Source organism: Saccopteryx leptura, chromosome 3, assembly GCF_036850995.1.
Source record: "Saccopteryx leptura isolate mSacLep1 chromosome 3, mSacLep1_pri_phased_curated, whole genome shotgun sequence".
Taxonomy (NCBI): Eukaryota; Metazoa; Chordata; class Mammalia; order Chiroptera; family Emballonuridae; genus Saccopteryx; species Saccopteryx leptura.
In genome coordinates, this window is record NC_089505.1 from 98009847 (window position 1) to 98030171 (window position 20325).

The window sequence follows — 20325 nt, forward strand, 5'->3', positions numbered from 1 at the left end:
ATGCCTGCTGATCTATTCTGTAAACATCACATTATGCTGAGCCTCTTCCTTCCATCCACTATTTCATTATAAGGAGAAAACAGTTCCCTAAGGTGACAGCAGAGTGGAGGGAAGAAGGAAAGATGTATACAGGAAGGCAGGGATAAACTTACCTGCTTTAAATGGGAACGTGACACCTTCACCAGAACTATCAGTGGAGCCTGAATGAGCATCTACTCCTTCACCCTCAGAAACACTCTCAGCACCATTACGTACAGGCTCAGCTTCTTCGCCATTTTCTTCCACAGCTTTCATTTTTTTTAGGTCTGAGGGGTCTCTTTCAGGATGAAAGCCTTGGCTCATTTTATCCTGGTCAGATTCAAGTACTTTTTCACCTGAAAGCTCCTCTTCAACTGTAAGCTAAATAAAGCATAAGTGAACACAGAAGTTACATTTTCTCACTGTGTGTAAATACACACCTATCCTCTCCAAAAGCACAGGAAAACATGTCACTCAAGATAAAAATGTCTGTGTTCAGCATATGGTACTAGAAAGGTAAGTTTATTTAAAAATACTTTTCTCATTTTATCTCCTGGGATAAAAGCGAACAATTCAAATGGCTACTGAAATGCTTTAACATGACTAATGAAATCTAAATGTACCAAAGGTTAGAATGGAAAGAACTGTTAATCCTTGGAACTTGATGGACATACACAGTCCTTGTCAGAAATCTAAATCAAGCACGCCTACCCTTTCCACTCCAGCTCAGCAAATATAAAAAGAAACACTGCAGAGTATTTTCTGTGTGTGTGCTGTCCTCTGGCTGTGAAATGAACAATTAAACCACCCAATGAATAATTTAAAGTATCTAAGACCCACAAAGCTGAGGATGCCACTTGGTAGGTAAAATCTATGATATTTATTGGTTCTTAGAAGTCTCTGAGGCTGTGACCTTATTTGAATCATATATAGAAAAATGCTTGGACTATATTTCCTTAGGGAGAAATAGGGCTTTTAATGTATCTAATTTTTTAAAAACAAAATAGAATTGATTTATTCACTAGAATATTTTTTACCATTTCAGTTTTTAAATTATCCAAATATAGATTTCTTTAGGGTCATATAAACTATCAAAACTCCTGAGGCAAAATTCTCCATGAGCTTTTAAGTATCTTTTTCATGAAGGGTTAAGACTTTGAAAATATCCTTTGGAAGCAGCCCTCAGAGGAAATAGGCATTCTACTTGTTAAATTCACATGTGGAAAGCCAAAAATAGATGCTCTGTTGAATTGCTTCAACAGAAGATTGTATAAAAGAATGTCATATACTCCAGAAAGTGGCTGCTGCAATTGATTTATGAAATTACACTTTTCAAAAAATTACAGTTACAAATCCTACTTTGCTACATAAGTAATTATAATTGGTATTATACTACTAAATTTTCTTCTACTATATATCAGATCATGAGGAAAAGACACTAAATGTAAAATTGTTATCAACCAAAATAGATGGGTTTTAGGCCTTGTTTCTACAATGGAAATAGTTTTTCACACACACCCACCTTTCCCTGCTCCCTGAACAGGGAGGGACAGTATGGTAACCATCGAAAAAAAGACAAACATAAAAATTCCAAGAAAATAAAGGCTGAATTTTTTTTTTATAAAACAAAGCAGAAAATAGGCATCTTTTTAACTTTGAGAAAAAACAGAACTACCAAGTTTGAACCATGAAAGCAGCCTCACTTTTTCTTTCTTTCTTTTTAAAATGTATTTACTGATTTTAGAGAGAGAAGGGTGAGAGCGAGTGAGACAGAAACATTGATCTGTTTCTGTACTTGCCCTGACTAGGAATCTAACCTATAACCTTTGTGTACTGGAGTGATGTTCTAACCAACCAAGCTATTTGGCCAGGGTAGCAGCCTCACTTTTTCTTATTCTATACTGGAATCTAGATTAACTCATAATGACCTTGTAATACCACCTTATAATTAAGTACAGGTTATCAAAAAGACCTTTAATAATTTCACATGTGAGTCTGTAAATGGTACTTAAAATTATTAAACAGCAGTATATTATATTATTATATATACAGTTATATACAATTCTTATTCTGGATCTTGTTAAAACATGAAAAAATGCTGTGTCAGAGAAAAAATATATTGAATACACTTCTGTAGAGGTTGTAAATGGTTAAAAAGAATTCTAAAGAAGAATATTTTATAACAGAAATATTATGTGAAACTCAAATTTTTCTTAAATATTTTTTAATTTTGTATTTTGTACTTAAGTGAGAAACGAGGAAGCAGAGAAACAGATTCCTGTATGTGCCTGATAGGGATCCACCTGGTGAGCCCACTAGGGGGTGATGCTCTGCCCATCTGGGGTTGTTGCTCCCTTGCAACTGGAGCCATTTTTTTGTGCCTGAGGTGAGGCCATGGAGCCATCCTCAGAGCCCAGGGCCAACTTGCTCCAATAGAGCCTTGGATGCAGGAGGGGAAGCAAAAGATAGAGAGAAGGGAGAGGGGGAAGAGTGGAGAAGCAGATGGTTGCTTCTGCTGTGTGCACTGACTGGGAATCAAACCCAGGACATCTACATGTTGGGCCAATGCTCTACCGCTGAGCCAACCAACCAGGACAAAATTCAAATTTCAATGTCCATCATTAAACACCCTAAAATCAACAAAAATAGATAAGCTATTGAATATTAAAAGAAAATGTATTACTTGGAAAGTTACCTACTACCTGGAAAAAGCAGAATAAAACTTGTTCCATGAATAACTATAATTCAGAGAACGCAGAGAATCAACTAAGGCATCTGAGGCACATTGTTAAAAGAGATACTTTCTGCCTGTGGGGACAGAGAGTTTGACTGAGACACAGAGGACGCAGGTTAGAAATCCCTAGGTCGCTGGCTTGAGCGTGAGCTCATCTGGTTTGAGCAAGGCTCACCAGCTTAAGCTCAACATTACTGGCTTAAGCAAGGTGTCACTTGGTCTGCGGTACCCCCCCCCCCCCCCGTCAAGGCACATATGAGAAAGCAATCAATGAACAACAAAGGTGCCGCAACAAAGAATTTGATGCTTCTCATTTCTTTCCCTTCCTGTCTGTCTGTCCCTCGCTGTCCTGTCACACACAAAAAAGAATACTTTCCAAGAGAATCCACAAAAATAGTGCATTAAATATTTATGATGGGTATTTTTCTGTCAGTAGGATGAAACTCTATTTAACTGGTTTGTAAGTGTCTAACATTTCCAAAATTGTTTATTCAGAAAATCAGATTGAAAAAAGAAAGTACCTTACTGGCTGGACTGTCAATACTGAGCCTTTTATAGGATATTGTTAAAAGAATTTAATTGACAAAACTGCCTGCTTACTGCACGAGTTGTTTTAAGTACTAAAAAAAATCAAGATTTACAACTACATATGCAATGAATGATGAAATATCATAAAACTTTTAAACAAATTTTAAGATGTCTTGACTAGCAATTTTAAGAGGAATCATCTTTCATGTTATTTTTCTAGGCTAAAATTTAAAGAATTTGATAAAATATTTGCAATAATAAACAAATAAGTAAATTTAAAATATGTCGATACCTAAAACACATTCTTTAAAAGGCTGAATTCCTAACCTCTATCGAGAGCTTGATGATCAGTGAAAAGGAAGACAATGACAACCAATATATTTTTAAAGAACTCCAATAATGCTCAATTTTATGAAAGGGATTAGTATTTCTGAAAAAAGCCTGTCTGCAAATGACCAGATATCTTTTTTTTTTTTTTTTGAGAGAGAGGCAACGAGAAAAAGACAGGAACATTGAGCTGTTCCTATCTGTGCCCTTACCAGGGAATCAAACCAGCAACCTCTGAGCTCTGGGATGATGTTCCAACCGATTGAGTTATCTGGCCAGGGCTTAACTTTTTAAAAAAATTTATTGATTGATATTTTTAGAGAGACAGAAAGAGGAAGGGACAGAGAGGGGAAGGGGAAGGGAAGCATTCATTTGTTGTTTCACTCAGTCATGCATTCACTGGTCACTTCCTGTGGGTGCCCTGACCGGCGATCAAACCTGCAACCTTGTTGTTTCAGGACGATACTCTGAACAGACTGAGCTAATTGGCCAGGGTTGACTAAATATCTTTTTTTTTTTTTTGGTATTTCTCTGAAGCTGGAAACAGGGAGAGACAGTCAGACAGACTCCCGCATGCGCCCGACAGGGATCCACCCAGCACGCCCACCAGGGGGCGACACTTTGCCCACCAGGGGGCGATGCTCTGCCCTTCCGGGGTGTCACTCTGTTGCGACCAGAGCCTCTCTAGCGCCCGGGCCATTTTTGCTCCAATGGAGCCTCGGCTGCAGGAGGGGAAAAGAGAGACAGAGAGGAAAGAGAGGGGGAGGGGTGGAGAAGCAGATGGGCGCTTCTCCTGTGTGCCGTGGCCGGGAATCGAACCCGGGACGTCTGCACGCCAGGCCGACGCTCTACCACTGAGCCAACCGGCCAGGGCCTGACTAAATATCTTTTTATTATACTTTTAAAGTATCAAGTTAAGAAAAAAGTGATTGGTTCAAGCTGACTCAAAACAGTTCTAATGTATGAAGAATAACAATCTAAAACATGTTTTAGCAAACTATGGCTCATGGGCCAGATCCGACTCTTCACCTGTTCTCCTATAGTGTCAAAGGAAAGGATGATTTTTACACTTGTAATGGTTGGAAAAAATTCTGAATATTATATGACACATGAATATTACATGTAATTTCAATGTCCCTCAATAAAATATTACTAAAATGCAGCCACACCAATTTGTTTGTTTTTGTTTTTTTAGCAAGACCCAGAGATAGACAGGAAGGGACAGAGATGAGAAGCATCAACTTGTAGTTGAGGCACGTTAGTTGTTCATTCATTGCTTCTCAAATATGCCTTGACCAGGGGACTCCAGGTGACCCAGTGACTCTTCGCTCAAGCCAGCAACCTTGGACTTCAAGCCAGTGACTTTTGGTTGCTAGATAGCGACCATGGGGTCATGTCAATGATTCCAAACTCAAGCCAGTGATCCCGTGCTCAAGCCAGATGAGCCCATGCTCAAGCTGGCAACCTCAGGGTTTCAAACCTGGGACCTCAGCATCCCAGGCCAACGCCCTATCCACTGAGCCACACTGATTTGTTTATACATTGGCTAAGGCTGCTTTTGGGTTTCACAGAAGAGTTGAGAAACTGTGGCAGGAATCACACAGTCCACAAGGCCTATACTACTACTACATGAACCATTACAGGAAAAGTGTGTCAACCCTGACCTAAGGCAGAAGGTGACTTTTGGAAGGCACAGGAAAGGTGGTTTGCCCATTTAATATTCAGTAAAGCTTAAAAATCTGGCCATAAGTCAAAGAAACATGAAGTGTAGTAAGAGAAAGCTAATACAAAACATCTAAATCTAAAGAGCAACCAGTGTGAAGGGAATATAAGTGATTCCCCTGCTTCTAGAAGGTATTTTATTCTCTGTAAAAGCAACATTTTCTTTTCAGCCACAAAAAGTGTAACGATTTGCACTTCTGTAACTTTCTGCCAATTCTTACCTATAACAACACAATAAAATCACATCTATGAGACATTTTTTGTGGTTGCTATGGGACTAACTGTGACATCAACATAGCATCATGAAGAGCAATGGCAGGACAGGGAGAAGGAACAAAGGGGTACTGTGAGCTGCGAGAAGAGGGTAAGAACTATAACTAGACAGAAAAGCCTAATGAAACAAATATACTTAAGAGTTATTTTAAAATAATTTGTACACTTAATATTATTTTAAAAGTTCTATAAAATTTTTAATAAGATACAAGAAGGTTCAAAAAGAAAAAAAATTATATGTATTACTCTTCATTTATAAGCTTCATTATGTAACACTAGGACATTGAGATCTGTCTAACAAATTGTTAGAGCACTCTTTAGGACTAAAATCTGCCCTGGCTTCTTCTTCACATCATCTGGATGTGAGGTGCTGTAACAAAATCTGGTGTGGCTTATATCTAACAAACAAACTATATGTGAAAAGTCATCCTACTGAGATGCAATTAAAAGAGGACCAATTCAGCCTGACCGGTGGTGGCGCAGTAGATAGAGTGTCGATTTGGGACACTGAGGTCCCAGTTTTGAAACCCCAAGGTTGCCAGATTGAGCGTGCAGTTGCCGTGTGGATCATCACATGATCCCAAGATTGCTGGCATGGTTTAAGCCACCCCTCTGCCCTGGTCAAGGCATGTATGAGAAGCAATCAATGAACAACTAAAGTGCTACAACTACAAGTTGATGCTTCTCATCTCTCTCCCTCCCTGACTCTCTCAAAAACTGAAGAAAAAAAAGACATTCAAAATGAATTTTCATAAAATGAATCTGATGATTTCTATCACCATTGGTAGTGCATATTTCAAAAAACTGTCTCCATTTTCTTTACTGGATTAGTCTTTCCATCTGGTGAATATAAAGAAAAACTCAACTGAGGGACAAAGGGGTTAACCAAAAATTTAAAAAGAAACATATTTTTGCAATTTTAGAAGAGGTATTTTGAAGAGACAAGAATTTGATAAAATTGAACATGCTATTGAAAATCTCTTTCTGTAAATGGACTTTTACAAAAGGCAGATTTTGAGCTAGATATATCAACTTTTGACTGGAAAACAGTATCTCAAGAAGAGATGCAAACTCACACCTGTCTTAGGAAATGGACCATTGTGCTGAACATAGGCTAAAGAGATTTACTGTTTCCCCTTACCTCCAATTCTGCTTCTAACACCTCTTCCGTGGCTCGGGTCCGATCTTTTGGTTTCTTCCACATCTTTGGTGCAGTTATAGCTGTCTGAGCTGGAATACAAGACCAGGCTGCCATTACTTCTCAGTGCAATGTTATATTTGGATATATCAGGTCTAAATAATACTTGGATTCAAATTTAGCAGAAGAGGGCTTTCACCCATACTGAGGAGATAGATGAATGATAAAGTAAACATATAACTATGGCCCAGAGATTGCAATGGTAAATGTCTTGGGCACAAATTATTCTCTTCAGTTCATGCAGCCTTCCAACCAGTGACCTGGGTTCCTCCGACTTCATGATTAGGACATACCTAAGCACATTATTTCAGTGAATGGTGATTATGTACAGTGTGTCCGTAAAGTCATGGTGCACTTTTGACCGGTCACAGGAAAGCAACAAAAGACAATAGAAAGGTGAAATCTACACCAAATAAAAGGAAAAACCTCCCAGTTTCTGTAGGATGATGTGGCAGCACGTGTGCATGCGTATAGGATGACGTAACACCGTGTATACAGCGGAGCAGCCCACGGCCATGCCAGTCGAGATGTGGATGGTACAGAGGAAAGTTCAGTGTGTTATATGGCTCGCTAAATTCAAATCCGTGACCAAAGTGCAACGTGAATATCGGCGCGTTTATAACGAAGTACCACCACATAGGAATGACATTACTCGGTGGGATAAGCAGTTGAAGGAAACTGGCAGTTTGATGGAGAAACCCGTTCTGGTAGGCCATCAGTCAGTGACAAGTCTGTAGAGGCTATACAGGATAGCTACCTAAGGAGCCCTAAAAAAAACCTGTGCGCGAGCCCACATCGAACTGTACTGAATAGGTATGAAACTGGGAGAGTTTTCCTTTTATTTGGTGCAGATTTCACATTTCTATCGTCTTTTGTTGCTTTCCTGTGACGGGTCAAAAGTGCACCATGACTTTACGGACACACTGTATATAGGAAACTAGCCTATCGGCCAATTCTAGACATGGGTTTGTTTCTACTGCTCATCAATAATATGATGAACTTAAGCAAGTCATACTTCTCAGGCCCCTGCATATTCAATTATAAAGTGAAAGAGTGAGATTAGATGAAGGTCCCTTTGAGGTACAAAAAGTATTAAATCTCCGATTGTTTTATAAAAGCTTTCTAGACAAAAGGATACTTTAAGATTTCTTTTAACAGACAACACATCTATAACATTCAGTTCTTGTTTCAGATAAATACTGCTGGATTAACCTTTTATACTGCTGGGGTGAAAATTAAGAAACAAAACATTTTTAATTGAATTATTCTATTGTTATCAGGAGTTCTAGATAGAAAATTAGGCTTATAAAAATTTTTTCAAAATTTGCTTGTTTTATAAATTCCAGAAAACCATCCATCACTTAAATGTCCTATTTAAACATCAGATAGCAAATAGATATATTAAAAGGAAGCTGCAGAAGGCAACACATGAGCTAAAAGATAGAAATGAGGTATTATATACAGCAGGATAGAAAGAAGAGCCAAAGCAAAGATAGTTAAGAGAGACAATATCAAGGTCAATAAACATTAAGTTGGTTCTTTACAGAAATACATCATTCATTCAGACTAAACCAACCAATCTCTCTGGGACACCCTCCAATCTTTCTTGGAAAAACAGTGGAATAAAAATATACTGTTTGAGAACAACAAAATGGAGACCATTCACTTGTCTTCTCAAAATTCCTGTGCCATCATAAAGAAAACCCCAAAACACTGTAAATTCCTTTGTTATACACACCTCAAACCAATTTTTCTCGATCCTTCCCCTCAGGGATCACAACAAACAAGAAAACACTATTAGACCAGCAATTATTCTTTCCTTGTGGCCTACTCAAGGCAAATAATTTTCTCAAAGTATGAAACTCAGATTATGGTAATTGTGGGTGGTTTAAATCTGCTATTGCCTCAGTCTTATACTAAATATATATTCATGTATGTATGCATGTAATCATCTCTGCATTTTTTATGGATCTTCCGATTTACAAAACCATCCTGTTTTATGTGCATCTCTCCCAAATGCTTCTGATTACCGTAATTCTGCTTCCATAGCAGAATCCTTTTTAAGAGTTTGGGGAACCTTTACATTTCATTTCAAATTTTATTTCATATATGTATGCATAAATGCAGCTCTAAATTCCATTCATGGAAAATGGGAAGAACACTTTCTGGAGGATTCTTTGGGATCAAATGTAAATTCATCGTGCCTCTAAGCAACAAAACTCAATAATATAGCAAATGTACCCAACTCAAAAACATTAAAACATTTTTTCACAGGTAACATATCACATGTAGCATGCTTTTTTAAAAAAAGTAGCTACTTAGGCCTAACCAGGTGGTAGCACAGTGGATAGAGCATCGGACTGGGGTGGAGGACCCAGGTTCGAAAACCCGAGGTTGCGGGCTCAACTGGCTTGATTGTGGGGTCGCTGGCTTGAGTGTAGGATCATAGATATGACCCCATGGTCTCTGGCTTGAGCAAGGGGTCACTTGCTCTGCTGGACGCCCCCCCTCGGTCAAGGCACATATGAGAAAGCAATCAATGAACAACTAAGGAGCCACAATGAAGAATTGATGCTTCTCATCTCTCCCTTTCTGTCTGTCTGTTCCTATCTGTCCCTCTCTCTGTCTCTGGAGCACGCGCGCACACACACACACACAAAATCTACTTAGGTAGCAGGAACTGTTACTCTGTTTAAGTGGCTATGTAAAATTTTACTTGAAAGCAGTACTTTATAACTAGAGGGAGAGCACACACATCTTCAGGAGATACTCAGTCTTTTTAAAAACTGAACACAAATATACATATCACACCGAGTGTCGAGTGCGACTGAGAAACATCCCTCTCTACCATTATTGATGGAGATGTGCAGTAAAGTTTGGGTGTGCTAAACGAGGAGGGAAGGAGTGAGCAAGAAGGAAGGGAGAGACAGAGACTCAGATACCAACTCCCTCATTGAAAGGACAATTATTGCAGAATTAGCTAGGATAAAGGCATTAGATTTAAGGCACTCTCTCAGATTTTTCTTTCTCTTCTAGTCCATTACCAATACCTTAGGTTAGGCCCTTATTACTGCATTTATTTAACTATGAGATAATCTCTTTACTCACTGCCTCTGATTTATTAACCAATCATATATAATACTGACTGAATGATGGCTGTTCTGAATAACGGATTTGACTGGGTTATTCTTCTAGTTAAAATATTCTTTAAGTTATCATCCATAGGGCCAAGAAAACTTCCTTACCCAGGCAGGTACTCAAATTTGTTGACTGAACAAGTAACAGCAGCTCTGAGGGACAAGAGGTATTACTGAATCCTGAAAACAACAACAGATTCTTTTCTGCTTGTGTTGCATTAAAGCACCACAGGACAGTAGCAACTTCTGAATGAGACTCTTAACTATTTGAGTTTAGATAAGCAGCCTCCCCATTCCACCCCAGAAAAATTCAACTCTTATCTTATAGGCACATTTAATTTCTACTACTTTAAAATATAAAATAAGTCAATAGTTTAAACTAAAAAGCAATACTAGGATTTAAAGATTTTTTTCTTTTCAAATTCTATTATTGGTAGAAAAATCACATTCTTCTTCAGAGCTTATTTCATGAAATGACTCATATATTAAGTTCAGAAAAACATTAGGGACACAGACAAGTTTAATCACTGGGTTTAGGAAGATTCTTTGTCTTCTGAAAGAGGTTTTAGAATTTATGTCAAGAGCTGCATCAAATTAGTGATATTCCCATTTTAAACTTTCACCCCATGAGTGGAATACAGACTCCAAAAAATTTTGCCACATTGCAACTGTTATAACTGGCAATGACACCATGTTAAAAAAGAAAGCACAATACAGTTACATTTTTCTGATATTTCTAAAGTGCCTGACAAGTCAATCTGTAAGTGGAAGAGTCTGTTGGTTTTTATTTGCTTTTTATACAGGCTCTACTGGAGTCAAGTTGCTACCCTTGCAAATTAAGAGCCAACAACTCTGCAACTTAGGAGATAACTACTGGACTTGGAGAAACGAGGCTGATACACAAGATTCATAAATATGCTGCATTTTATTAAACCCACATCAGTTTGCAAAAAAAATGGTCTTTTCTGATGACTGAGAAAAACTGTTACATAAAATAGATCATTATAAAGCAAACTGAGGAATACTTTGTAAAAACATTATCTTGAACATATGCTCTCTTCCTTTTCTTTACAGGAGTACAGGTTCTTAGAGAAAGTCCAAGTACTTAAGTTATGGTTTCTAGTCTGAAATCCCAACTCTTGAGAGATGTCAGAAATGTTGCATAGTAAGTAAAAAGTGACAAACTTCACTGTTATTAGCATAAAAATATTTCCCTATCGTCTGACCAGGCAGTGGTGCAGAGGATAGAGCATCAGACGAGGACATGGAGGACCCAGGTTTGAAACCCAGCTTGACCGAGGGGTCGCTGGCTTGAGCATGGGATCATAGAAATGACCCCATGGTCGCTGGTTTAAAGCCCAAGGTCGCCGGCTTGAGCAAGAAGTCACTTGCTCTGCTATAGCCCCCCTGTCAAGGGACATATGAGAAAGCAATCACTGAACAACTAAGGAGCTGCAATGAAGAACTGATGCTTCTCATCTCTCTCCCTTCCTATCTGTCTGTCCCTATCTGTTCCTCTCTCTGTCTCTGTCAAAATATAATAATAATGATATTATCCTATCTGGGTTATTCATTTCTTTTAGTCTTCTCAGTCTTTACATAAGTATGAAAGGTAACATTTTTTAAAGACTTTATTCATTAGAGAGGAGAGAGAGAGAGAGAGAGAGAGAGAGAAAAGGGGAGAGGAGCAGGAAGCATCAACTCCCATATCTGCCCTGACCAGGCAAGCCAGGATTTCAAACCAGTGATCTCAGTGTTCCAAGTCGACACTTGATCCGCTGCACCACCACAAGTCAGGCCTGACAGGTAACATTTTAATCTTAAGGTATTCCACTAACTTTGCAACATATGTCTGAAAATCACTTTTACAAAAGATACCGTGCTATAATGCTATATAATTTTTTCTTTATTGTTTATTTACTAGTCAGGTAAGTATACAAGTAAATTGTAAGCATTAAAAAACAAATCTTTTGGCCCTGGCCGGTTGGCTCAGTGGTAGAGCGTCGGCCTGGTGTGCGGAAGTCCCGGGTTCGATTTCCGGCCAGGGCACACAGGAGAAGCGCCCACCTGCTTCTCCACCCCTCCCCCTCTCCTTCCTCTCTGTCTCTCTCTTCCCCTCCCACAGCCGAGGCTCCATTGGAGGAAAGATGGCCCGGGCGCTGGGGATGATGGCTCCTTGGCCTCTGCCTCAGGCGCTAGAGTGGCTCTGGTCACGACAGAGCGACGCCCCGGAGGGGCAGAGCATCGCCCCCTGGTGGGCAGAGCATCGCCCCTGGTAGGCGTGCGGGGTGGATCCCGGTCCGGCGCATGCGGGAGTCTGCCTGACTGTCTCTCCCCATTTCCAGCTTCAGAAAAATACACAAAAAAAACAAAAACAAACAAAAAAACCCAAATCTTTTTCCGGCACCACAAAGGATCCAGGAGACTTTTCCCCTTTCTCCTTTTTGTTAGAATTTTGCCTAGAGAAGGATGTAATTGCAAACTCTTCCTCTATCTTTGATATATGAATTTAAAATTTTTTTGGTTTTTAAAGCTAAAGAAGCCTCTTGCCAGCTTTACAACTTAGGAGTGTTTTTCTTTTTTATTTATTTATTTATTATTTTTTAGGAATGTTTTTCTTAAGAGTCTGGGAGTCATCTCTCCACCAGCCACCACGGGCATTTCATCTAGGCAACTGGCTTCTGAAACCCCTGCTTGACACAAAAATATGGAAAGAATAATTTTTCCACTGGATAAAGACAATTGACTAACACAAATGGACAACAACCAGGAGAATTTAGGATACATGAGATATAATAGCAATGGTGCTGGTACAGTCCTGCTACGTGACGGCAAATTATCATCTTGAGAATACATGTGTAATGGATTATATCTGCCTGGCTTAGCAAAGGATGAGCTTTCCTTCTGTCTGCAATCTCATTCGTGGGTTACCTGTGCTGCTCATGGCAGTCTTAATGCTTATTCAATAATAAAACTATTCCCCCCCCCCCACATTTCTGTAGAGGACTTTCTGGGTTGGGAGACTTCAATTTCCCCCAGCAATATGGTAACGAGAATGGGAAGATCTGGAAGTGCCTGAGATGAGCACACTAGCTGAAGATCCTGTGGCCACAGAAAACCCAGGTAAGAGAACTTGAATTATAAAAATCTCCCTTCTAAGCCCTGGCCAGTTGATTCAGTGGCAGAGCGTCAGTCTGGCGTGGGGAAGTCTCGGGTTCAATTCCCGCCCATTTGCTTTTCCACCTTTCCCCCTCTCCTTCTTCATCTCTCTCTTCCCTTCCTGCAGCCAAGACTCCACTAGAGCAAAGTTGGTCTAGGCGCTGAAGACGACTCCATGGCCTCCACCTCAGGTGCTAGAATGGCTCCAATTGTAGTGGAGCAACGCCACAGAGAGGCCGAGCATTGCCCCCTGGTGGGCATGTCAAGTGGATCCAGGTCAGGTGCATGCAGAAGTCTGTCCGTCTGCCTCCCACTCACTTCTCACTTCGGAAAAAAAAAAAAAAAAAAAAAAAAAAAAAAAAAACTCCCTTCTAGCTCTGTTCTTTTGGAACAGAGCATGAACTCTTTAGCTTTGAGACTTGAGATGAATGTGTCCAGAGCCTAGGTCTCTGGACTGAAGTGACACAAAACTAAGAAGTCACAAAGACTTATTAAGAATAGATACATTAGGCCCTGGCTGGTTGGCTCAACGGTAGAGCGTGGGCCCAGCGTGTCAAGTCCCGGGTTCAATTCCTGACCAGGGCACACAGAAGTGCCCATCTGCTTCTCCACCCCTCCCCTCCCGCAGCCAAGGCTCCACTGGAGCTAAGCTGGCCCAGCGCTGAGGATAGCCCCATGGCCTCCGCCTCAGGTGCTAGAATGGCTCCAGTTGCAACAGAGATACAGCCCAGATGGGCATGCTGGGTGGATCCCGGTCGGGCACATATGAGAGTCTGTCTCTCTGCTCCCCGCTTCTCACTTCAGGGGAAAAAAAAAAGGGATACTTTACTACTGGTAAGGGAAGGGTCCAAGTGCATGGTCACAGTTATAAATAAAGACTAAAATGTTCCAATAGTAGAACTCTCAGTGAGAGTTCCCACTCTAAACACCTAGTTATAATCCCTTCTTTCTGTTACATTTTTTCACATTTTATCTCACATTTTTTCCTGGCTTTGAATTTCTAAAAGTTGGCACTAAATAATTCTAATTACCTCAGAATTAAGAATTTTGTATGAAGTTTCTTTCTCTTATTTTTTAGAGAAACAGAGAGAAAGATGGGAAGGGAGAGAGATGAGAAGTATCCACTTATAGTTGCAGTATTTTATTCATTGATTGCTTCTCATATGTGGCTTGACTGGGGGGGGGGGGGGGCTGCAGCTGAACCTGTGACCCCTTGCTCAAGCCAGCTACCTTTGGGCTCAAGTCAGCAACCTTTGGGCTCAAGTCAGTGAGCTGGCGCTCAAGCTGGTGAGCTTGTACTGGTGAGCCTGTACTTCAGCCGGCAACCTTGGCGTTTTGAACATGGGACCTCAAGTGTCCTATGTCGACTATCTACTGCACAACCGCCAGTCAGGATGTATGAAGTTTCTTGAGGCTAGAGATATTTTATCCTTTATTTTCTTCTACAAATCGTGAGAATCTGGAAAATGTGATGATTCATCTATGAAACTAGGGCAGAACAAAGAAACCCAGGTGACAGAAGGTAAGTTTTATATTTTTTAAAGTTTTAAATTTTATTTATTGATTTTAGAGAGAGAGTGTGTGAGAGAAAGATCAATTTGTTGTTCTACCTATTTATGCATTCCTTGGTAGCTTCCTATATGTGCCCTGCCTGGGGATCAAACCTGCAACCTTGACATACTGAGACAATGCTCACCACCCAAACCAGGGCCAAGAAGGTAAGTATTTACAATAGAAATATAAATGACCTGGAAACAAATAGTGATAGCAATAAAATATGTAATGATGGGTCACTGAGAGATGTCAACCAAAAGAAACAATAGAGAGAAAGTGAATGTTTAACGACTTCTCAGGGGTTGCTATTTCCACTGTATGGATGGCTTGGTTAATTATGCTTTCCATTATACAGTGTGGGGCAAAAGAAGGTTTACAGTTGTAAACAGTTTTCATATGGAAAGTAATACAATAATTCATAAATAATACAAGAATAAACTGTGTTTTGCATATTCACAACTGTAAACCTTCTTTTCCCCATCATCATTCAAAAACAAGCTGCCTACTCATGACTGCTTCACTGAAACTTAAGATAAATTAGGCTCTCAAGGACCAGCATTGGTACCTAATAACAAAATGAGTAGTCTAGACTTAAATTCTACCAAAAACAAAATTAAGATTTTTATTTATTGTAATTTTATAAGGAGTTTTCTCTAATTATAATGTGTTATATCTTTACAAACACCACCAACAACAACAAAAAAAAACATGTTTTAATTAATTTGAAATTAAGGCATGGAAAAGTCTTCTTTTTTGATAATGTCTTAAGTACTTATCAACATGCCACTTTATTTTTTTAACTGATTTGGGTGACGGTTAATAAAATTATATAGTTTTCATTTATACAATTCTTTTTTTTTAACAGACAGAGAGTAGGGTGATCGACAGGCAGACAGGCAGAAAAGACAGGCAGGAAGGGAGAGAGATAAGAAGCAACAATTCTTTGTTGCAGCACCTTAGTTGTTTATGGATTGTTTTCTCAGTGCCTTGACAGGGGCAGGAGGTCTTCCAGACGAGCTAGTGAGTCCTTACTCAAGCCAGCTACCTTTGGGCTCAAGCCAGTGACCATGGGATCGTGTCTATGATCCCATGCTCAAGCCAGCAACCCCATAGTCAAGCTGGTGAGCCCATGCTCAAGCCAGATGAGCTTGCACTTAAGCCGGCAATCTTGGATTTTTAACCTGGGTCCTCTGTATCCCAGGCCAGCGTTCTATCCACTGTGTCACTGCCTGGTCATACTCAGGCATACCTGTAACAGATCATCTGTAATACTACCCCAAGTCAAGTCTCTTTCCATCACCACTTCTCTCTACCTCCCTTAACTCCACCGCAAGCCTATTCCCTCTGGAATCACCATGCTATTGTAGGTACCCATGAGTCTTTCTTTTATTCCTCTGCTTAACCCTTCACCAATCTCACCCAGCCGCCAAGCCCTTCCCCTCTGACAGCTGTCAGTCTGTTCTCTGTATCCATGAATCTGTCTCCACGTCATTAGTTAATTTTGTTCATTAGATTTTTCATATAAGTGAAATCATGTAATACTTTCTCTAACTGGGTTATTTCATTTAGCATAATACTCTTCAGGTTCATCCATGCTGTCAGAAAAGGTAAGATTTCCTTCTATTTTACAGCTTAGTAGTATTCCACTGTATAAATATACCACAGCTTTTTTCTCCACTCATCTACTAACAGGCACTTGAGCTGCTTCTAAATCTTGGCTATTGTAAATAATGCTGCAGTGAACATAGGGGTTCATATATTCTTTTGCATTGGAATTTTGGGTTTCTTTGGATATAGACCCAGAAGTAGAACTGCTGGGTCATAAGGCAGTTTCATTTTTAGTTTTTGAGGGAATTCTACACTGCTTTCCACAGTGGCAGCAACTACCTGTATTCCCACCAAGGTTGCATGAGGGTTCCCTTTTTGCCACATCCTTGCCAACACTTGTTTGTTGATTTATTAATGGTAGCCATTCTGACAGGTGTGAGGTGATATCTCATTGTGGGTTTTTGAACTGCATTTCTGATGATCAGTGACATTGAGCCTACTGGACATTTATCACAGCCTATGGGACATTTCTATGCTCTCTTTGGAGAAGTGTTTATTCAGGTCTTTTGCTCATTTTTTTAAAGGAATTGTTTACTTTTTAGGTGTTGAGTTTTTTAAGTTCTTCATACAAGCAGTTGCTGGGTTATAAACGAGGTAGTTTGTATAGGTTTTTTCCTTAAGTTGAATTTATATGTAAATTAGAACAGGCACATTTACCTATTAAATGCAACTTAGATGTTTGTCTTAACATATTATTTATTTTTACCTTTCTGTGCATATAAATAAAACATTTTCAAATGCCACCTTAAACAATCCTGGATGATGCAGATGATGGACTTGTTGGAGAGGACAGGACTGGTGTTAAGGAGTCAGGTGCTGGATTCAGTTCCTTGAAGCAGGCATCAAGGGAGGTTTGTCAGAGCTTTTCCTTTTCTCACCATAAATGGCCCTGTAGCATCTCAGGCCTTTGGTAACTGCATGGTAAACTTCGGCGAACATCTCTGTATCAAGATCTTGCTCCTCTAACTTTGCCATTCCTGCTTCAATGAGATGAAAAGCATTGGCTGTTTCACAGAAAACTTTTCAATTATGAAGTTTCTAAGTCCCCGTTTCTTCCCTAAATTGTATCATCTACTGCTCTAGTTCTAGGACGTCTTCATTGGTCAGTTCTTTGCCATGCGAGCTGAGTAGCTCCATGATACCACTTCCACTAAGTCCATCTGCAGTTGATTACCAACAGCCGTTATGGCGCTCTGTTTGTAAGTACGAGTTGTATGTTAAGTCAGATGTTTGTAACTCGAGGACTTACTGTAAATTTTGGATGTTAAGCCCTTATCAGATGTATCAATGAATATGTTTTCCCATTCAGTGGGCTGTCTTTTCATTTTGATGATTTCCTTTGCTGCACAAAAACTTTTTAGTTAGATGTAGTCCCATGTTTATTTTCTTCTGTTTTCCCATGCCTAAGGCAATATATATATATATATATATATAAAATCACTGCTATGAGAAATGTCTGAGATTTTTTTTTTTTTTTTTTTTTTAACAGAGACAGAGTCAGAGAGAGGGATAGATAGAGACAGACCAGAACACAGAGAGATGAGAAGCATCGATCATCAGTTTATCGTTGTGGCACTTTAGTTGTTCATTGATTGCTTTCTCATATGTGCCTTGACCGGGGGGCTAGAGCAGACTGAGTAACCCCTTGCTCAAGCTGGCAACCTCGGGTCCAAGCTGGTGAGCTTTTTGCTCAAACCTGTTGAGCCCGCTCAAGCTGGCAACCTCGGGGTCTCGAACCTGGGTCCTCAGCATCCCAGTCCGACACTCTATCCACTGTGCCACTGCCTGGTCAGGCGAGAAATGTCTGAGATTTTACTGCTTATGTTTTCTTCTAGGAATTTTATGGTTTTGAGTCTAATATTTAAGTCTTTAATCCACTTTAAGTTTATTCTTGAGTATGATGTAAGATGATGGTCTAGTTTCATTTTTTTGCACATTATCTGTCCAATTATCCCAATACCATTTATTGACTATCTTTATCCCATTGTATGTTTTTGCCTCCTTTGTCAAATACTGACTATATCAACAAGGTTTATTTCTGGGTTCTCTATATTGTTCTACTAATCTGTATGTCTGTGTATATGTCAGTACCACACTTTTTGATTACTATGGCCTTATAGTATAGTTTGATATCAGGTAGTGTGATTCCTCCAACTATGTTTTTATTTCTCAAGACTGCTATGGCTATTCAGGGTCTCTTTTGGTCCCATAAAATTTTTTTAAAATATTTGTTCTAGTTCTATGAAATACACTATTAGTATCTCGATAGGACTTGCAGCATTGACTCTATAGAATCGTTTTGGGTAATATGGACATTTTAATGATGTTAATGCTTCCTACCCATGAACATGGTACATGAATCCACTTATTTTTATCTTCAATATCTTTCGACAGTGTCTTAAAATTTTCCAACTATAGTCTTTTACATCTTTGGTTAAATTTTTACTAGCTATTTTATTTTTTTTGAAGCAATTGTAAATGGTTTTGTTTCTGATAGTTCATTATTGATGTATAAAAATGCAGCTGTTTTCTGGATATTTAATTTGTATACTGCTGCTAATTTACTGAATTTGTTGATCAGTTCTAGTAATTTGGGGGTATAATCTTTAGGGTTTTCTTTTTTTTTTTTGTATTTTTCTGAAGCTGGAAACGGGGAGAGACAGTCAGACAGACTCCCGCATGCGCCCGACCGGGATCCACCCGGCACGCCCACCAGGGGGCGACGCTCTGCCCACCAGGGGGCAATGCTCTGCCCCTCTGGGGCGTCACTCTGCCACAACCAGAGCCACTCTAGCGCCTGGGGCAGAGGCCAAGGAGCCATCCCCAGCGCCCGGGCCATCTTTGCTCCAATGGAGCCTCGCTGCGGGAGGGGAAGAGAGAGACAGAGAGGAAGGAGAGGGGGAGGGGTGGAGAGGCAGATGGGCGCCTCTCCTGTGTGCCCTGGCCGGGAATCGAACCCGGGACCTCTGCACGCCGGGCCGACGCTCTACCACTGAGCCAACCGGCCAGGGCCTTTAGGGTTTTCTATATACAGTATAATGTCATCTACAAATAATGACAGTTTTACGTCTTCCTTTTATTTCTTCTTGTCCAATTGCTGAGGCATATCAAAGCTAGAAATTTAATTTCTACCTTCTGGCTGACAGTAGGACTATTTTTTGCCCAACCAGTGCTAATTTTTTTTTTTAACCGCCAATCCTCTTAATGTACCTTTGCTATTTTACACAATCAAAGACTTGGATACAAGAATGTATTATTTGAGTTGGAGACCTTTGAAAGTAAGGACTATATCTTACTGGTCTCTTTTGCATATCTAGCACCTAATATAGTACTTGACTGATAGAAAATGCTCACGAATATTAATGAATGAATGCCCTGCAATCAAAATTAAACACAAGGTGAATGTCTCTACAATAAAAAATATGGGCTCAGTCTTTTGGTGTAAGGTAGGTATTATTACATTATTTCCATTTCAGAAGTGAGGAAACTGAAATACAGAGAGGTTAACTAAATCGACCCAATTCCAGAGAAAGTAAGGGTGGGAGCTACAATAAAACACAAACTCCATCTTGATAACATTATACGGAGTGAAATAAGTTAATCAGGAAAAAAACAAGAACTGCAGGATTCCATACATTGGTGGGACAAAAAACGAGACTAAGAGACATGGACAAGAGTGTGGTGGTTACGGAGGGCGGAGGAAGTGAAGGAGGGAGAGGGGGAGGGGCACAAAGAAAACTAGATAGAAGGTGACGGAGGACAATCTGACTTTGGGTGATGGGTATGCTACAGAATTGAATGACAAGATAACCTGGACATGTTTTCTTTGAATATATATACCCTGATTTATGGATGTCACCCCATTGAAATAAAATTTATTAAAAATATATAAATAATAAAATAAAATAAATAAACGAGAAAAACAAAAACACAAACTCCAAAAACCTTGTCTTTCTATCACACTACCCTTCTTCTCAACTCTATCTTGTTCTTGCACTTTCCTGTCTAAATTCCAACTTCATTTTCATTTTAATTCAGTTCCTTTTGTTTTTGTGTGGAGCTAAGCA

General features: G+C 39.7%; 1 protein-coding gene across 23 annotated transcripts in view; it reads right to left on the bottom strand.

The window, feature by feature from the left end:
• EIF4G3 (eukaryotic translation initiation factor 4 gamma 3) overlaps nt 1-20325 on the bottom strand; it is a 343178-nt gene that overhangs the window by 100387 nt on the left and 222466 nt on the right. For all 23 annotated transcript variants that reach the window (XM_066375310.1, XM_066375307.1, XM_066375323.1 and 20 more), the window contains 2 exons: nt 6744-6832; nt 153-399 (listed from right to left, as the gene is read on the bottom strand). In XM_066375310.1, the coding sequence (XP_066231407.1) occupies nt 153-399; nt 6744-6832 (336 nt within the window). The remainder of the gene's footprint in view (nt 1-152; nt 400-6743; nt 6833-20325) is intronic.